Source organism: Scophthalmus maximus, chromosome 18 (genome assembly GCF_022379125.1).
Source record: "Scophthalmus maximus strain ysfricsl-2021 chromosome 18, ASM2237912v1, whole genome shotgun sequence".
In the NCBI taxonomy this organism is placed as follows: Eukaryota; Metazoa; Chordata; class Actinopteri; order Pleuronectiformes; family Scophthalmidae; genus Scophthalmus; species Scophthalmus maximus.
Window position 1 is genome coordinate 16,383,163 of NC_061532.1, and position 17,593 is coordinate 16,400,755.

Genomic DNA, 17,593 nt, shown 5'->3' on the forward strand with positions numbered 1-17,593 from the left:
CTCTCTCCTCTCTCCTCCCTCCTCCCTCCTCTCTCCTCTCTCCTCCCTCCTCCCTCCTCTGTCCTCCTCCCTCCTCTCTCTCCTCCCTCCTCCCTCCTCTCTCCTCCCTCCTCTCTCCTCCCTCCTCCCTCCTCTCTCTCCTCTCTCTCCTCTCTCCTCCCTCCTCTCTCCTCTCTCCAGGCCACTAAGGAGGTGATAGAGCGCGAGGCTCCAGGGATGTCTCTGGCAATGCTGATGGGATCCCTCAATGTCACACCGCTAGGCATGCTTTCCAGGTCAGACACACAATCTCTGAACACAACAACACAAACACACACTGCAGTCGTTCATTCAAACTTTTCCTCTGCGTTTGTGTGTGGTGTCGCAGACCTGTGTGTGGGATCCGAGGGAAGACGCTCATCATCAACTTACCAGGAAGCAAGAAAGGCTCCCAGGTAGGAAACACGACAAACTGCTGCGACCACGGCTTCCTGCTCTGGGTGTTGGTGTTCGGTGCGGTGGAGCTCCAGTAAAAAGAAATGAACATGTCCAGTGTTTTTAAAAAGATTTTTTATGATTCAAACAAACCTACCTTTGGTCTGAGGCCTCGATGCCTGACATGACTCCTGATGTGTAGACCATGGCACCTTTCTGCCATTGTTGTGTGAAGGGGTGAACGTCTGAGTTTGTGTTGCGTCCACGTGTGTGTGAGATTGTTTGTGTACGGTAGCGTAGAGTGTGTGTGTGTGTGTGTGTGTGTTCCTCCCCCTCCATCTGTCTCCCTCTCCCCTCCCGTTGCTGACCCGCACATCTGTCTCTGTCTCGTTACACGCCCGCTCCTCCTGATCGATTTTGGTATTTCTTTCAATCAATTATGCCACCTCTCCCCACATCTGCTGCCATATCAGTGTCTCCCTCATCAACCCCCAGTTAAAGTTAACGGCACAGGCTGCCCCACTGCGGGCTTTTTTATTACGATGATCCCCCCATCCGTCATAAAGATAGCGGGGAAGTCCGGCCGAGCCAAACCGGATCAAGCCCCCCGCGTGAGTGTCGGCGCCGCGACTTATTTACACCGCAGATAAAACACACAGTATATCTACTTCCCTTGTATTTATTCAACCTTAAATATAAAAGATGTTACCCAAAAAGTGCAGGAATCATGCAAGCACATTCAAAAAAAGTTAGGATATGATTTTAGCCTCAGAGGGAGCAGTCTGGAAAAATCTCCAATGACGGCTTCCTAATTAGTGGATGGACCTCATGACATCAAATACAAACCTTTTCTTGGTTCTGTGACTGTGTAAATGTTCTGGTGAATAAATGTCAGGAGGGAACACCGAAACCTTTACATCTAGAGACTAAATGTACTTAAAGTGGCTGCTTCTCCAGCGATTTAACACTGTGTACTATTACAAAGTTTCAGGACTCTGAGGAGAGACTCTGACCTTTCATCGGGGTCAAGCTCAGTTAACGCCGAATCCTACATTTCCCATAATGCCGCTCGGGAGCATTATTCCTTCAGGTCTTCCCTGCCTTTATCTTTTAAACTGCACTGAGACGCCCTTGTAAAAAAGGACTATATTGGTGTAAGTTTTATGACGTTGTGATTGCTGGGCGCTTTCAGCGGCCGTAGTAAGATGATCACAGGAGCGGAGGAAGTCAGCTGACGTATTATTTATAAAAATGTCACAGGGTTGGAGGAGGAGGATCGACGGGTCGATAAAAAACTTTCACACGGGGAGAGTGTCGTTCATTTCCCACGAGACGTCGGTAATGAACTCGAACCACAATCTTTTCAATATGTGCCCATACGTAACTACACCTTCACTGCGTGTGAGGTTATCGTAACCATAACGACACAGAGAGGGCCACTATGCCTTTTTTTTTTTTGTAGGGCTGCTTCCATTATGGATTTATCTGTCGATTGTTTTCCTGATTAATCGATTTATTATTTATTCCTATTAATGGTGAAAAATATTTACAGATTCACAAAAACGGCCAAAACCACGGCGCCGGTTCGCAGTTTCACCCTGTTGACACCCGGGGACACAACATCGCAGTTCCTCTTCTTGAATCATATCCTTGTTTCCCTCATCTATTAAAGACTTAGCCCCCTTGTCTATTGATGTGTGTACTGTATATGTGCCCGTGTGTGTAGACTATGTGTACAGGCATGTTTCGTCAATATAAAGATGCGACATGAACAATTTTAACAGAGAACATCGTTTGACCCGAGGCCCTCATCTGCTTACTCGAAACAACCGGTTCGTCTTCACTGTCCCTGTGTCTGTTTATCTCTTGTCTCACTGCCTTTTTTTCACTCTCTCAATGAATCTCTCCATCTCCTCTTCCCTTTCTCTCTCATCCTCTGTCTCTCTCTCTCTTTCTTTCTCTCTCTCTCTCTCTCTCTCTCTCTCTTCCCGTCATCCTCTCTTGTCTTCTCCTGCAAACCTCAGCGCTCCATCCCTCCATCTCCATCCCTCCACCTCCATCCCTCCACCTCCATCCCTCCACCTCCGTCCTTCCACCTCCGTCCCTCCACCTCCGTCCCTCCACCTCTGTCCCTCCACCTCCGTCCCTCCACCTCTGTCCCTCCACCTCCATCCCTCCATCTCCATCCCTCCACCTCCATCCCTCCATCTCCGTCCCTCCACCTCCATCCCTCCACCTCCATCCCTCTCTCTCTCATGCTTGTGTTTCTCATCCTCTGGCAGTATATTCCAGGGATGCTGCGCTCTTTAGTGTTCTTGACAGTTACTCTCCTCCAGGACAAAACAGAGAATGAGAACCGGGGGCCTGACGTACGTTAAAAAATAAAAATCCCTGGCACACAGTGAAAGAACAAATCGGGAAAGGAGGAATGTCCCCAGGCTCTTGACACCGTCCTCCTCACGCCCCACTTCAGCCTGACCCACCCAGCCCCCCGTTCTCAAAAACGCTCAGATCTGGTTCTTGAAACGTCTCGGCAAGAGGCACAGCGTGTGGACTGTGTGCTGAGGGGGTTTGGGTTGTGTGTGTGACGGACGGTGGGTGTACGAGGGGGGGAGGTTAGCTGGAGGCTACGCAGCAGGGCCGGCGGGGCTCGTGGTCGACTGCTGAGATTAACCCGCTCGACCTCGTACCTGTGGTGCGAAGAGCACTCCTGCCCCCCTCCTTTTTCCACGCGCAGCAGTCGAGGATGAGGCGAGCATCACCTAGTGAGCTTGAAACTCAGTCAAATCGAGGTTAACGTCCCCATCTCCAATCCGGCCTGTCACACATTAAAAAAAAAAGGGGGACAGGGAGTGAAGAGGCTTTGTCTCCCGACCGCGGCCGGCAGTAGATACTGTGGAGCGCGGGGGGCCGGATTAATAATGTATCTTCTCAATGCTTAAAATACACAGGAAGATAAATAATTTCGCAGATTAGCTCTTGTCTTGGGAGCGAGGAGAACGGAGCGTTTAGCACAGCCGAGGAGCCCACAGGCACACTGACACACAGAGAGACGCCGGAGAGGAAAACAGGGATGGAGGGAGGAGGAGGGAGGAGGAGGGAGGAGGAGGGAGGAGGAGCGCAGGCTGGTATTAGAGTGGCCAGAGGGAGGCGCTGTGACCTGCTCTGTTGTCTTCCTCCACGAGGGTCACACACAGTGTTCGTTACATGGACGTGAGTACATATGTATTAATGCTCAAAGAAGCATTTGAAACAGTTCCAGATGTTGGGATCTCAATGCAGTTTCTTGTTAATCTGAGCTCATTTTTTCCTTCATAGGTTCTCTGTGAAGTCAGGATTTATTCTACATTTCCACAACACATCAACGTCAAGTCGCTCCTTCTTCATTTTCTCTTCACTAATTATTTTTCAGTTCCTCTCTTCTGCATGGATTTGTATTTACCTTCCAGCTGCATAATCTCTCCCTTTCCCCTCTGAGGCTTTTAATGTGTTGAACACACACACACACACACACACACACACACACACACACTACTGTGTAGTGCTTTGGTGAAAGTTGGATGAGAAAAGGTTGTGAGCCGTTTCAGTGTGAAACGAGTGCATTTTCAGTGGCAGTAGCAAGTAAAAGATTTAAAATAATCAGTAATTCTGTTAAAACCAGAAATTCACTCCTATAGAGGATCTTAGTGCAGTGGAAATGTAGAATATGTTGAATTTACCATGTGAGCAGTTCACAGCCCAAGCTATCATTTGAGACATTTTATGAAATATCAGCTTTATTTAGTTACTTATTTTATTTAATATTTGTTACTGTAAATCAGTTGCAGTTCAGGAGCCAATTTCTTCGTCTGTGTCTCTTGTCGCTGACATTCTCCTCTGCCTCCTCCGCTTTCCAGGAATGCTTCCAGTTCATCCTGCCGGCGTTGCCGCATGCCATCGACCTCCTGCGCGACGCCGTGGTGAAGGTGAAGGAGGCGGCGGACGAGCTGGAGGACCTGCCGTCGCCGCCGCCGCCCCTCTCTCCGCCGCTCAACAGCTCGCCGCGCCGCCTCACCGAGGACAAGGGCGTGCAGTGCGAGGAGGACGACGACGAGAAGAAGGACAGCGGCGTGGCGTCCACCGAGGACAGCTCCTCCTCCCACATCACCGCCGCGTCCATCGCCGCCAAGGTATCAGCGCGGAGGGGGGCGGGGGGAGAGGAGAGGGGGAGGGGTTTTCGCACATCCGGCTCCCATCCACTTCATCTCCACGTGTTCGCTCATCATTCATACAGCGCCAGCGTGAAAGGTGCTACGCGCTCAACGAGTCATTTCTGAAACAATTAAAAGGCAAGAGTGTAATCGCTATGAACTCTCAATATTATACAGATTGTGAAGTGTACGCCACGACGAGAAGAGGGTGCTGAGGGTGTCAGGTTGGGAAAAATTCCACCATAGTTCATTTCTTCGGTAAAGACAAATGAAAAAATGTGTTTTCACTACCAGCTGCAGGTTTATGATGAAATACGCAGATTAAAGACGACATTGCTTTTTTTTGGTCTACGGCAGATGTTGCTGATTGAAACATGAATATGAAGCAGGTTAGATGTTCATATACTCTTTGATTATACTTGAATTAGACAAAGACCAACTGTGTGAATTACAAGAAGCACTTTTGTCAGATGTGTCAAAGCGGTTTGAAGAATCTAAGGGTTTTTTGTTTTATTGTCCAGGCTGCTTCCATCGTGATATCCTGATGTTTAAAAATGCTACAGGTGGCAACTTAATAGAAATGTCTCGGCTGTACTTTTCCGACCGAGCGGTCAAAAAACCGGAAGTACACGGTCGGATATTTTTTATCACTTTAAGACATTTCTGGGACAAATGAGAAGAGTCTAGCTCAGTTAACGGTGCATTCAGGTGCTCCTCGACTTATAAAGTCACATTTAGGGAGATTACAGAAAGAGATTATTAAAAAAGTCAACAATAATCAGCCAAGAAGACAACAAAACCAGATAAATTAGAGTCTCGACCTTGGTTTTTTTGAAAGCCAGAGAATAAAAATGGTTTCGTAGGAGAGTTTTGAAAGTGTCCAGAGTTGGTGGGGTCCTGATGTGGAGGGGCAGACTGTTCCACAATCCAAGACCAACAAGGTTAAACCTACACCTATCCATATTATCATCATGTGTATCAAATATCATAACCGTGTGGTTCTGCATACATCTGTGTGTCTGCTCTGTCCACTTACATGTAACATCATCCCCATCCTCCCATCCTGCCCAGTCTGCAGCTTGGAACTGCTTTTAAGGCTCTCTGTTGTCAGGGCAACTTCCCTCCTCATTGTCCAATCACAGATGGATGTTGGTAAGACTCGGCGACCCCCCCCCCCCCCCCCCCCCCCCCCCAAAATCTCAACATCCCATATTTGTCATTGTCTTGTCATAATTTTGTGAAATACTTTTGTGTTTCACCTACACCCACATACTGTATATCAGAGATGTTGGAATATTTGTCCTCCGCATGCGTGTGCGTATTTGGTGTGTGTGCGATGCGTTTACATGCACGTTTCTCCATGTACACTTGTGTGTGTGTGTGTGTGTGTGTTCTCGCACAGATCCCAGACTCCATCGTCTCGCGGGGTGTGCAGGTGTTGCCCAGGGATACGGCCTCTCTCAGCACCACGCCCTCGGAGTCGCCCCGGGCCCAGGCCACCTCTCGCCTCTCCACGGCTTCCTGTCCCACTCCCAAAGTGAGTCTGTGCGCTCACACACACACACACACACACACTTATACTTACTTATATCCTTGTGAGGACTTATAGTTGACTGTATTGATTTCCCCTGATCTCTACCTTCAACTCTTTCATTAAACATTCCATTTAATCAGTAGAACCCAACCTGGTGGCAACATGAATCTGGTAGGTTGCGAGAGGATCTAACCTGTAAAAACTGTGTAAGAGTGATTTATAAATCTTCAAACAACTGGTCGTATTGGATCGTATTAGCTTAGTTATTGGAGAATAGCAGGCCCAGTTAACTTTGCCACACTTTGAACTGATTTACAGAAGCTTATCGTAGTTTCGTCACAGAGATAATTAGATGGTTTTTTAAAAAATGTTTATATTCACATTCTGCAAAGAGTTATATTTCATTTGCAGGTGTAACAAGCTCCCTCAGAGAATATGTGCTGTTTTACCCAAAACTTGCCTTTCCCGTCTCCATCTGACCTACATATTTTTTTTTTAAAATGTTACGTATCTTGATGTGACTCAAAATGTCACGTTTAGCCCTGATACGTAATGGTGAAGAATCCTTCGAAAGAATTCCTGGATCCGTAACTGAATCCCTCCCAACATGTAATCACCTGTTACCATATCTCCTGTCCATCTTCACACACACACACACACACACACACACACACATGCAAACACGCAGACACACAAAAGTCTCCCACAACTCAGAAGTATCTCTCCAGACAATAGATACTGTCTCTATACTGTTTACTGTTTGGTGTCCACACATATAATGTTTCTCAGTTTCTGGTTGAAATGCCTTCAAAATCAAAATATGAATTGTGATTCATTCGTTTAAATTATTTTTATTTCTATTTTTGGGGGGGGGGGTGGAAATATTTGACTGTTTTTCCTTTTTCATTGAATTTATTATGTGCCAAGTTTTTCAATTCATAGCTTTAATTTTGTTTCCAATGATCTCGCACGCACGCACGCACACACACACACACACACACGCACGCACGCACACAAGTTCTCCTTCTCTAACAATGTCTGAACTATGCAAAGTGTCTCTTTTGTGTTTGTGTTTTCTATGTAAAAACCCCTGTCGTACGTGTGTGTGAGTGTGTGTTTTTTGTGTGTGTGTTTTATGGCGACAGCAGGTTGTGGGTCTTGTGCTTGGATGCGTTTGCCCGACAGTATTTGATCTCCCCCAGGTTTAATTCAACACACGGCGATGTGTGTACCTGAACACTGCACGTCAGTCTTCTCTGTCTGCGCCTGCTTCGAGGGGATACTGTAACATTTTGTCCACTCGGGTTCCTGCTCTTTTCCTTAAAGTTGTCGAGACCTCTCTGGTTAGTTTGGGGCTTGTTTCCTGTGTAGCGGAAGATCTACCGCACGGATACAGACTGCAGCAACCCGATATGACCAAGTGTCCCACTGTGTCTTAACCCATCTCTCCTGCAGGTTTTTTCAAATACCGACTGGCCCCCGCTCCCTTTCCCCTTTCTCTTTCACCTCATCAATGTCACGTCTCTCAAATGTGTCTCCCGGACAGCAGGCAGGTGTCATGGGAATATATATGGGGGGGGGGGGTTACCATGGGAACAGAGGGATGGGATGCTAGCGGAGGAGGGAGCAGAGGCGGGTCATGCGACAGAGGAGGCAGCCAGAAGAGAAGAGGTCTCTCTCTCTCTCTCTCTCTGTGTCTGGGTGTTTGTAGAGCGGGCGAGAGGTCGGCGCTCGAGAGACGGTCAATCCTGGCAGCACATATTTGTCTGATGGCAAAAACGTCTGATGGAAATAGTAGATGTAATTCAAAATGCAAGTTGTGGTTCAGCCAGATGTGGAGATCAGTGAGGGGGGGATGTTGGATTCTCAGGTTTAAGCCACACCCATAATAGTTACAAGAGTAGCACATTATCATTCTGAGATAATGATCTTGTTTGTTTCCATGATCCTGAACACCCGAGTTTGTAGGTTTTTTGTGTTGATATAGTTTCCTTTCCAACTTTTCTCACCACCGGTGCTGATTCTGCTTCTGGTTTTTAACCCGCATCAGTTCAGGATTTGATTTGACTCCAGAAGGAAAAGAGAAAAAAACTGTCAAAACACAGAGATTTCGGAAATGAAAGCTCCGACTGAAGCCGTCTGCACGCGGATCATCGCTGCTGCATTGCTTGGCGCTGGTGTCAGCCGTTGTTTTCCTGTGGAGACGCCGGAGACAGAGACGTCAAACATTCGTGCTCCTCCGGGTGTAGGAGGCAACTTGGATTTCAAACTCCACGGTCCTTTCACGTGGAAAGTCTCTTGTGTCTGATGTAAACTGAGAGGGTTTATGATTATCTTGACTGTCCAGTTATTAGATCTACCGTTGGCTCTTTGTGCCTCTTCCCCCTTTAACTGGCTCCCAGCGAATGCAAAAATTCATCCCACACCGATTACGTTCGGAGAGCCTCAGACTTTGGCCAAGACGTTTCTGACCTCAGCTGAGCCACAGTGTGTGTGTTAGTGTGTGTGTGTGTGTGTGTAGGTGTGAAATAATTAGACGTTGGGGAGCTGTAACGCCGCTGCTGCTGCTGCACCAACATACAAACCACCTGTCTCTTCAGTGAAGAGCATCGCTCGCCTGTCGAGAGCACGTGCCAGCCACGTTAGTCAGCGTTTTGCGTGCGCGAGACATGCTCGCCTGGACACGTGCGTCGTTGAACGTGGCAGATAGCAGACTCTCATCCTGCTTAGACGGTGACGCACGGGCTGTTTCCCAGCGACAAGCTGCCATATGTCTCTTTGAAATTCCCACGTCGCGAGCGGCTGCCGACGGCGTGCGTACACAATGCCCCCCCGAGCCGGGGGCCGGGGGCCGGAACGGCTCCCGTCGCTGATGCATTTCGTGTCGCCACTGTCGGCCTTGGTAAGCGGCGGGTCTCGTCGGCAGCGCTGCCTCGCGGCTTTTGAGAAGGAGGAGGGACGGGGAGGTAATAGTCGAGCAGCATTCGTCAAGTGTGGGGGTGTGTGTGTGTGTGTGTGTGTGTGTGTGTGTGTGTGTGTGTGTGTGTGTGTGAGTGTATGAGCTTTCAGGTAGATGGCAGGTGTGTTAAGGATTTACAAATTAAATATGCTCAAGTGTGTATTTTGTGTTTGTCAGGCATGTACATGTATGTGTGTGTACATGTCTAGGATGTTAGGATCTGTAGTTAACAGGTTTCCTCATTACTCGTGGAGCGCGAAGCCCGTATGTGTGCCTCTGCAACACAACTCACGTCCAAACCTTTCTGTCCGCAGTGCAACAACAAACGCACGCACACATTCAAATGGAACGCACAAAATCATCCTCAAGGGAGAAAGTGTCTGCCTCAGTCTAATACAAACACACACACACACACTCACACTCACAGCCCACGAATGCGAGAAGATACAAAAGGATTACAAACCTTGCAGCTTGACAACCATTCATGTAACCAGATTTTCCTTCTCTGTCGCACTGTCGCTTACTTGTACTCACGCGCACACACACACACACACACACACACACACACACACGTACACAAGACACACACACGCACATAAGACACACACACGCACACAAGACACAGGGAGGCTAGTTGTACCCTTCCACTCTTGTGAGCATTTAGTACAGTTATGTAATGGCGAGTTTGGATTAATGAAGCATATGGGAGATGGGGCTGTGACTCAGACGACGGCTGACTGTGTACGCGCGCGTGTTATTCTCACTGGAGCAATATTGGTCAGGATTTTTCATGTGTACTCGTTTGCACAAAAAAACTACCACTGCATGTTTTCCAGGTAGCATCCGCATCGCGGTGCGACACCGAAGAGAATGTTCCTGAGCGCTGACTATAAAACGTTGGATTATTTTTACGAGCTCTCAACGTAATTTCTGCTCTCGTATTTTAAGATGGACGGTGCGATATATCTCTCGCGAGCCTGATGCGATGCATCATTTTGATGAGGAATGAGTCTGTGTTCAGTGTTTGTGGCCCCTCTCGCCTCAGGTGTGGACTTCCTGTCTGAAATAGCGTTGGGGTTAGGCTCAGGGTCGCGGTCGAGATCAGAGCCCTACAAGTGACAGCGGGGAGTGGGGAGTGAGGAACGACAACAGAAACAGGTATTTTGGGTTCATCGGTGTTTATTCTAGACATGGAGTGTATTCAAATTTGTTCCTTCTTGTCGCGCTTGACGCCTCAGAAGCAGAAAAGAAGTCTGCTGCCCTTTCATCTCCGCTCCCCTCTCTGTCGCCGAGTTTGCACCTTGGCGCGGCTGCAAAGTGCAGAACATCATTCACGCTCTGTGTGTGTTGTGTACTGTTCCAAGCATCCCATCGACGTGACCGCTGTCGGCATTTATTTTGATTAAAGAATCGGGCGCTCTCTCTCTCTCTCTCCCTCTCGTGGTGCCCTTTTGCACAAACTCTTTCAGGTGCTGGCCGAGAGGAACTCTGCGCTGATCCTATCTTTTTTCTACTTTTTTTGATTGATGGCGTGACGTGCGGCTCCGGAGCCAAGGCCAGGGCTCGTGGAAATGAACTCCTCCTCCTTTTTTTTCCCTCTCCGCCGGAATGCGGGAGCCGGAGTTCATGTTGTAATTCAGCTCACGCCACTTTCGCGACCTTCACCGTGGACGTATATCGGCTTTCTGGTCATTCCTGCCACGAGACGACGGCGTGTTGAGGTGCACACGCCGGGCTCGTGCATAGATTTACACATATTACACGTTAAAAGAAACGGAATCTCTTTTTTTGGGACTTGTTTTGATCATGGATGAGTTGGATTTGATACGTGAGACACTGTTGGATTATTTCAGGACAGTAACCATATCTGACTGTAATAGAGAAACTTAATGTTAATATTTTATCCATCCATCCATCCATCCATCCGTTATCTATACCGCTTATCAATAATGGCTCAAGGGAGGAGCTGGAGCCAATCCCAGCTGACGATGGGCGCGAGGCGGGTTAAACCTTGGACAGGTCGCCAGGGCTGATATGCAAAGACAAACAACCATTCACGCTCACATTATAAATGATGTCTTTGTTTTCATTCATCATTTGAGCTATACAATGTCTTGAAATAATGAAAAATTGCCAAACACAAGAACCCGTGGTTGACGTCTTAACACCGATTACTTACTCTGATCAGTCCGAAAAACAAATATAATGTGATGTACAGTCACACCACTGTAATTAGAAAACAAGTTCTAATCGATTAATTGCTGAAATGATTAATCAACAGACTAATTGATCCACCAGCAATCTGAATTTGTCCTCCGACATGGTTCAGGTTATGGACACAATCCCACATCTAGTTGAACGTGTCCAGCATGTGCACGTTCATCAAAGCTGAGTAAAAAAAAAAAAAAAAAGTACGCAGGACAAGAACAAGCTTGGATGAATTAAAACGTCGTGACAATCTGTCCCTGGCGGGAATTTTACCAGCAGTCACAAGTGTGACAGTCATGGTGTGTGAAAGAAAAATAACAAGTCCATGCCGCTTGGGCCGGGGCCCGATCTGTACACCAGTCACCGGATCGTCGCTTGCAAATGAGAAGTGACAGCGGATCATTGGCAGAGTGAAGTGATCAGACAGAGGGAGATGAATGATTTATGTCCGTGGCTGCACGAGTACGTACCGTTCCCACGTCAAGCCAAACCGGCTGTGGTGTGTGACAGATCACTCATCTCCGGCCTGTGTGTGTGTGTGTGTGTGTGTGTGTGTGTGTGTGTGTGTGTGTGTGTGTGTGTGTGTGTGTGTGTGTGTGTGTGTGTGTGTGTGTGTGTGTGTGTGTGTGTGTGTGTGTGTGTGTGTGTGTGTGTGTGTGTGTTGGAACCTCCTGCTCCTTTGGTCCTGCTTTTGAGCTACTAGGTAGATGGTCGTGTTTATTATGTGTATGTGAGGACACTCACACTTATAATGTACGTTGTCAACGCCAGTCGCACGCCCGTCTGCAAACCAATCAAAGTCAAGTAAAGGGGGAAAGGCAGCATGTAGGTGATAAGAACAGCACGTAGGTATGTCATCTGAAACCAAAAATAACCAGATCAAATGTAACACAACAACACACAAGTGTTGGTTCGAAACCTTGGTTCCGGACTTTCAAAGTGTGAAAACGCCCCCAAAAGGTTGGTCTGTTGGTCTGTTGGTCCGAGCCTAACAAGGAGTGAAAGTTGCCAAAGATGACGACAAGACCGTCATCCAAAAACGCCAGATGAGGGGAAATATCTTTTGGGAGAGTGATGTTCATCCGTCAGTAGATGCGGCACTGAAGCACTGAAGCTGATCTGGAGGCTCACAGTGGACCACCACCTCCCTAAGAGGGTCCAAGAAAGATAAATAATATAATAATAGGGCTGTTTGTTTGTCTGCTGTACTGTTAGGGAGTGTGAGTGTGTGACCGGATGCTCTCGTTGGTCCGCTCCGTCGAGGACATGGGCGTCTGGTGCAGTGTGACGCTCCAGCGCTGTTTTACAGCTCGTGTCGCCGCCGTCGCCACTCCCTAAAGGTTTATCCCCCCGTGGAAACGATAGATAGCACTTGTTATACGCCTTCGTGTTCGCCGGAAATGATTCACCCTGCGCTTCACCTGACACTATCGGCCGCCTTGTGTGTGTGTGTGTGTGTGTGTGTGTGTGTGTGTGTGTGTGTGTGTGTGTGTGTGTGTGTGTGTGTGTGTGTGTGTGTGTGTGTGTGTGTGTGTGTGTGTGTGTGTGAGCACCACTAGATATGTGTTATTGTCCTCCTCCGGCGCACTAAGGCTCATAAAAGTGACCCTCTCCCGTCCCCTGGTCCGCCGGAGAGGTGGAGGATTTATGATGGAGCGAGTGAGAAAAGAGAGGAAAAAAGCGAAGAGAGGGAGATGGAGAGAGGGAACAGGGAGTGGGAGGGAGTGAAAGAGAAAGAAATGGACGGAGAGCTAATGAGTTAGTGAGGACAAGGGGACTGAGAGAGAGTGTGGGAGGTGGGGAAGGGGAGATGGATATTAAAATGAAAATGAAAAGGAAACGCACACGAGGGAAGACAGAGGACAGTTTTGTGAGCTGGGCCCATGTTGCACAGTCTCTTTCAGTTTTCAGTTTCTTTGTCTACCTGTATCCATCTGTCCATGCCCCAAGGGCAAGAGCCCCCCCCCCCATCATCATCATCTCATATGAGTATATGAAAATGACAGGAACATGGACAGAGTGGGAAGAGAAGTAGTGAGAAAGAAAGACTGAGGGTTGGGATGGAGGAAAGCATCACATCCGTGTCTTTCCTCCGCAAAAAAAACGCTCATGGGAAAAGCACACACACACCAGCACACACACAAAATTACAGAACAGACGTCAGTCATGCGTGTATGATTGAGTTCAGCACACGGCGCCGTATGTGCCACTATATACTGTACCCTCCTCCTCCTCTTCCTCCTCCTCCTCCTCCTCCTCGCTCTCCACCTCTATATTGTCTCTTCGGCTGTTGCATTTCTTGCTGCTCTTCGCTCTCTTGTGCGTCCTTCTCACTCCAGCCCCGTCCTCTCTCTCTCTCTCTCTCTCTCTCTCTCTCTCTCTCTCTCTCTCTCTCTCACACACACACACAGCCTTCCCCTTCCTCACTCGCCCTCTCCCAGTTAGTGAGTGTGTAAAAGTGTGTGTTTGTGTGTGTGTGTGTGTGTGTGCGTGCGCGTGTGTTGGTTCTTGTGTGCATGTGCCGCGGAGCTCATTCTGTTTCGACTCCAGGCAGAAGATGGTAAGTAATGTCTTTTGCTCCTGCATCCCAGAGAATGTTTACAGGTTCTGTGTGCGCCTGCGCGCCTGCGCGTGTGTGCGTGTGTGCGTGTGTGTGTGTGTGTGTGTGTGTGTGTGTGTGTGCACAAGTCATTTGTGTGCCTGTTTTTAATAAGAGAAGGATTTTGTGTTATCAGCTGAGTGGGCATGGGGGGGTGGATGTATTGCGTTTTGCAGAGTGTGTTTTGTAAATTTGTGCATGTGTGGTGCTGCTGATGATGATGATGATGATGATGATGATGATGTAGCCTGAAGGAGGTACGCTGACAGGCCACGGATGAGTTTAGGGGGGCAGGAGGGTGAGTAATGTAGCGATTGGACTGTTGACTCTGTACAGCTTGAACTAGCAGCGGGGGGGGGGGTCATGATGATGAAGGGGCTCAGGATGCTGTGACTGGGGTGTTAGAGGAGGCGGTGGACATGGTTTCGAGGACAGTGAAGCAGCCTCGCAGGTCTCCGCGGCCCCCCTCCAAACAGAAGCCCCCTCCGCATCTCGTCCACGCTCAACTGATACTTATTTCATCCCGAGCTCCTGAAAATCCATAGCGACGTCCCCCCCCCCCCCTTCGGTCCTGACGCCTGCGCTGTTGTTGTTCCACGTCCCCGGAGTTGTCGCGTGCTTCCCCTCCGGTCACAAACAAAAAGCAGCTGAAGCGCTACTGTACACGGAAGATGGAGCCTGTATAGATGGAAGGGGGGGGGGGGGGATCCATGATGGCTTTCAAGAGGAGGGGGCGGCGGGGTATCGACGTGGCCGCGGATAATGACTACTCCGATAGTTAAATGCAACGCACAGCAATAGATCAGCAGCTTCATCGATGCTATGTTGCGCACACGTTTCCCAAAGTGCGAGGAGAATAGATCTGCGCTGGTTCGTTAATGCCTCTGGTGCCTTTCTGTGCCTTTTTATGTGTAAGTTGTTAATTCCTGCTACTTTGTACAGAGACGATAAAGCATCGATTGTAGCGTATGTCAAGACAGGACACCGATGGGAAAAAAATCCAATGTAAACATAAAATTGTATTTGGATTCAGTTCAACAAAATCCTTCAAAAATGTGCTCGGTAGGCAGCCAGTTAGCTTAGCTTAGCACAAAGACTGGAAACAAGGGGAAAGTGCTAGCCTGCAACAAAATCCACCTTTCAGCTCCTACAATTACATATATATATTTTTTTTATATATATATATATATATATATATATACACACATACATATATATACATATATTAATTATATCTTGTTTCTTTTAAATGCTACAGCAAAAAAAAAAGCCAAAGTTTAGAAATGACAATAAGCAATTTCACGGAAGATCATGTGCCAGTTGTCTGCTACGCCCAGTTAATGTATGAAGTCACAGTTACTGTAGTAGAATTATGAAAAAACAGATTTCTTCCGGGCCATTGGAGACACTCAATATTCTCATTGTACTGACAGAATTTTTTTCTTTTGCCTTTTTTCTTTTAGATCTTAAGGTTCTACAGAGAAAGATTTCATCGGGAGAGTTCTACCTTTTTCCTCCCTCTTTCTTTTTTTAATATCTGCTTACTAGTCCAATCTTTTTATGTGGCCTCGCGGGGGGGGGGGGCAGTTTTTCGTTGCTTTTAACTGGACGGAAGAGAGAGGCCGCGCTGCATTTAATTCAGCCCTGACGAATGATTTCCGTTAGATTCCCGGTGCGCAGACACACGTGAGTCATATGTACAGAGAACAGGATGCATTATGAGACGTGTGACACACTGTCGCAGGGACCGGATGAAAGTAGCTGTTGGCCAGAAGGAAAGTGCTCTTTTGTCTCGGATTTAATGTGCACGCATTCAGCCCCCCCCCCTCCTTCCCTTCGGTTGGCTCGCACTTACCTCACAGACCATTTGGGTCAAATTGCTGCGGGCGTGAAGTCGAAAAAATCAGTTCAGCTGAGTCCGGTTGTTCTCGTCTCGGCCTCGAGATGATTTTTTTTTAGTTCTAAGGGACAAATGGCAGGAGTTAAAAGTAGCAGAGCGGGACGAAGTCGCTCGGTTCGGCACAGGTCCGCCGCGGACCACGCGTCCGTGACGTGTGAAGTTTGCGCGCGCGATGCGCAACGTCGCGTTTTGGCCTCGAGTTACTCGCGCCCCGCTGACTCTGGGAGTTTGCCCCGGGGGGCCGACGGCGCGGAGGAGAAAGAGAGAATGGAGAGTGCACAAGAGAGCAGAAAGAGAAAGAGAGCGAGGAGGGGGGGGACACGACAGGATCGCCCGTCGGGTCAGCCGTGCTAGCTCTCGTCCTCTGCTCACTCTCTCGCTCACTCGAGTGGACGCGGAGACGGACGCGGGAGGGCGGTGATGGACGAGCGGGAACACGCGGCGCATGCTCCATGGTCAGGCCGTGGTTCACGGGGTTGTTGGGCTTCTTCCTCGCCTTCATTAACAACCCGACGGTTGGGGAAGCAAATGTTCCTTTTGGGGTTTTTTTTCAATAACCCCGCCGCTGTTTTCAAAAGTTCCCGAGAACACAAGTTTAACTTGACGACTCGTCGGGATCCTGCATCGTCCGGGGGGGGCGGCGATATTATTTTCGAAGATGTTCACGTTGATGAAACTGAATCTGCAGTTCAGTTGAGATCTGAGGGATGTGTAGTCCAATAACGTAGTATCGTAGTTGTTTTCTATGTCAGTGCCAGGACAGAAACATTCTGGTCTACTTCTCATCATTTCTGGTCTGATGGTTTTTTTGATTGTGGAAAAGTAACTAAGTACATTTTTAATTTAATTACAATTTTGAGGTACATAAATATGTTAGATAATATTTGCAGGAAGTTTTGGTTTCACGTTGCTATTTGGGGAGCCCCCTCGAGAATGTTTACACAGGTACGTACCTGCCGTCATCATTTACGGGTTGTAGTCAAAATAGTAGTCAAAATAGTTCATGGCATTAATTTCCATATCATTATGGTTTTACCACCAGGGTCACCAAGTTCAGGAGCAGTACTCAACAGTACCCAAACATCATATACAATCCTGCAGAAAAATGGAATTGGATATCTTTCGTCTCATCTTGGTTCCACGTGGTACCACGCCTCGCGTCGCTTCTCTTCCTCTTCTTTTCCTTCTTTTGTTGATAAATGCTCTCTCTACTTCCTGCAATTGGTCTAGAATGTCGGAACCATCTTCCGGTTTGATCCAAACCCAGACCAAACCCCTTTTTTGTCTGACAACATTTTTGTTGCGTCGGTCTGGACCGCGGTCGGAGGGAACCTTTCACGCCGGTTGTTTTTCTATTTGACTAAACTGAAAAGTCAAAAAGTTCCGAAGGTCCGAGCCAAACCAGATGGGTAACACCATGCGTTTGCTCTCCCGGCCTCCGTTTTAGAGTTGACAGAAATGTGGACTCATCATCCACCTATTTCCCATAAATCATTTTGAAAACCTGGCTCAATGTTTCAACATACGTAAACACAGAACTGTATGAAACATTGATTGTTTCTAAAGAGTTTAGTTTGGGTTTGTTGAAAGTTTCCTATTGAACTGGCACTGTGCCTTTTTTTTTTTTTTTTACCGGAAAGCTGCTGCCAATTTTAACAATATGTAGGATACAAAAGAGTAAGTGACGATTAAACTTTTTGTCCATTACATGAGCAGTGAGTGTGATGAGGGCGACTACTGTGAATCCACAGCTCTTTAATTAGGAGGGGCGGGACGTTCGTCTCCTTGA

The 17,593-nt window shown here is 47.9% G+C and overlaps 1 protein-coding gene across 14 annotated transcripts in view; it reads left to right on the forward strand.

The window, feature by feature from the left end:
- Positions 1 to 17,593, forward strand: part of gphnb (gephyrin b) — a 120,877-nt gene that overhangs the window by 78,230 nt on the left and 25,054 nt on the right. For all 14 annotated transcript variants that reach the window (XM_035617061.2, XM_035617062.2, XM_035617064.2 and 11 more), the window contains 4 exons: positions 181 to 275; positions 368 to 434; positions 4,311 to 4,583; positions 6,007 to 6,141. In XM_035617061.2, coding sequence (XP_035472954.2) covers positions 181 to 275; positions 368 to 434; positions 4,311 to 4,583; positions 6,007 to 6,141 — 570 coding nt within the window. The remainder of the gene's footprint in view (positions 1 to 180; positions 276 to 367; positions 435 to 4,310; positions 4,584 to 6,006; positions 6,142 to 17,593) is intronic.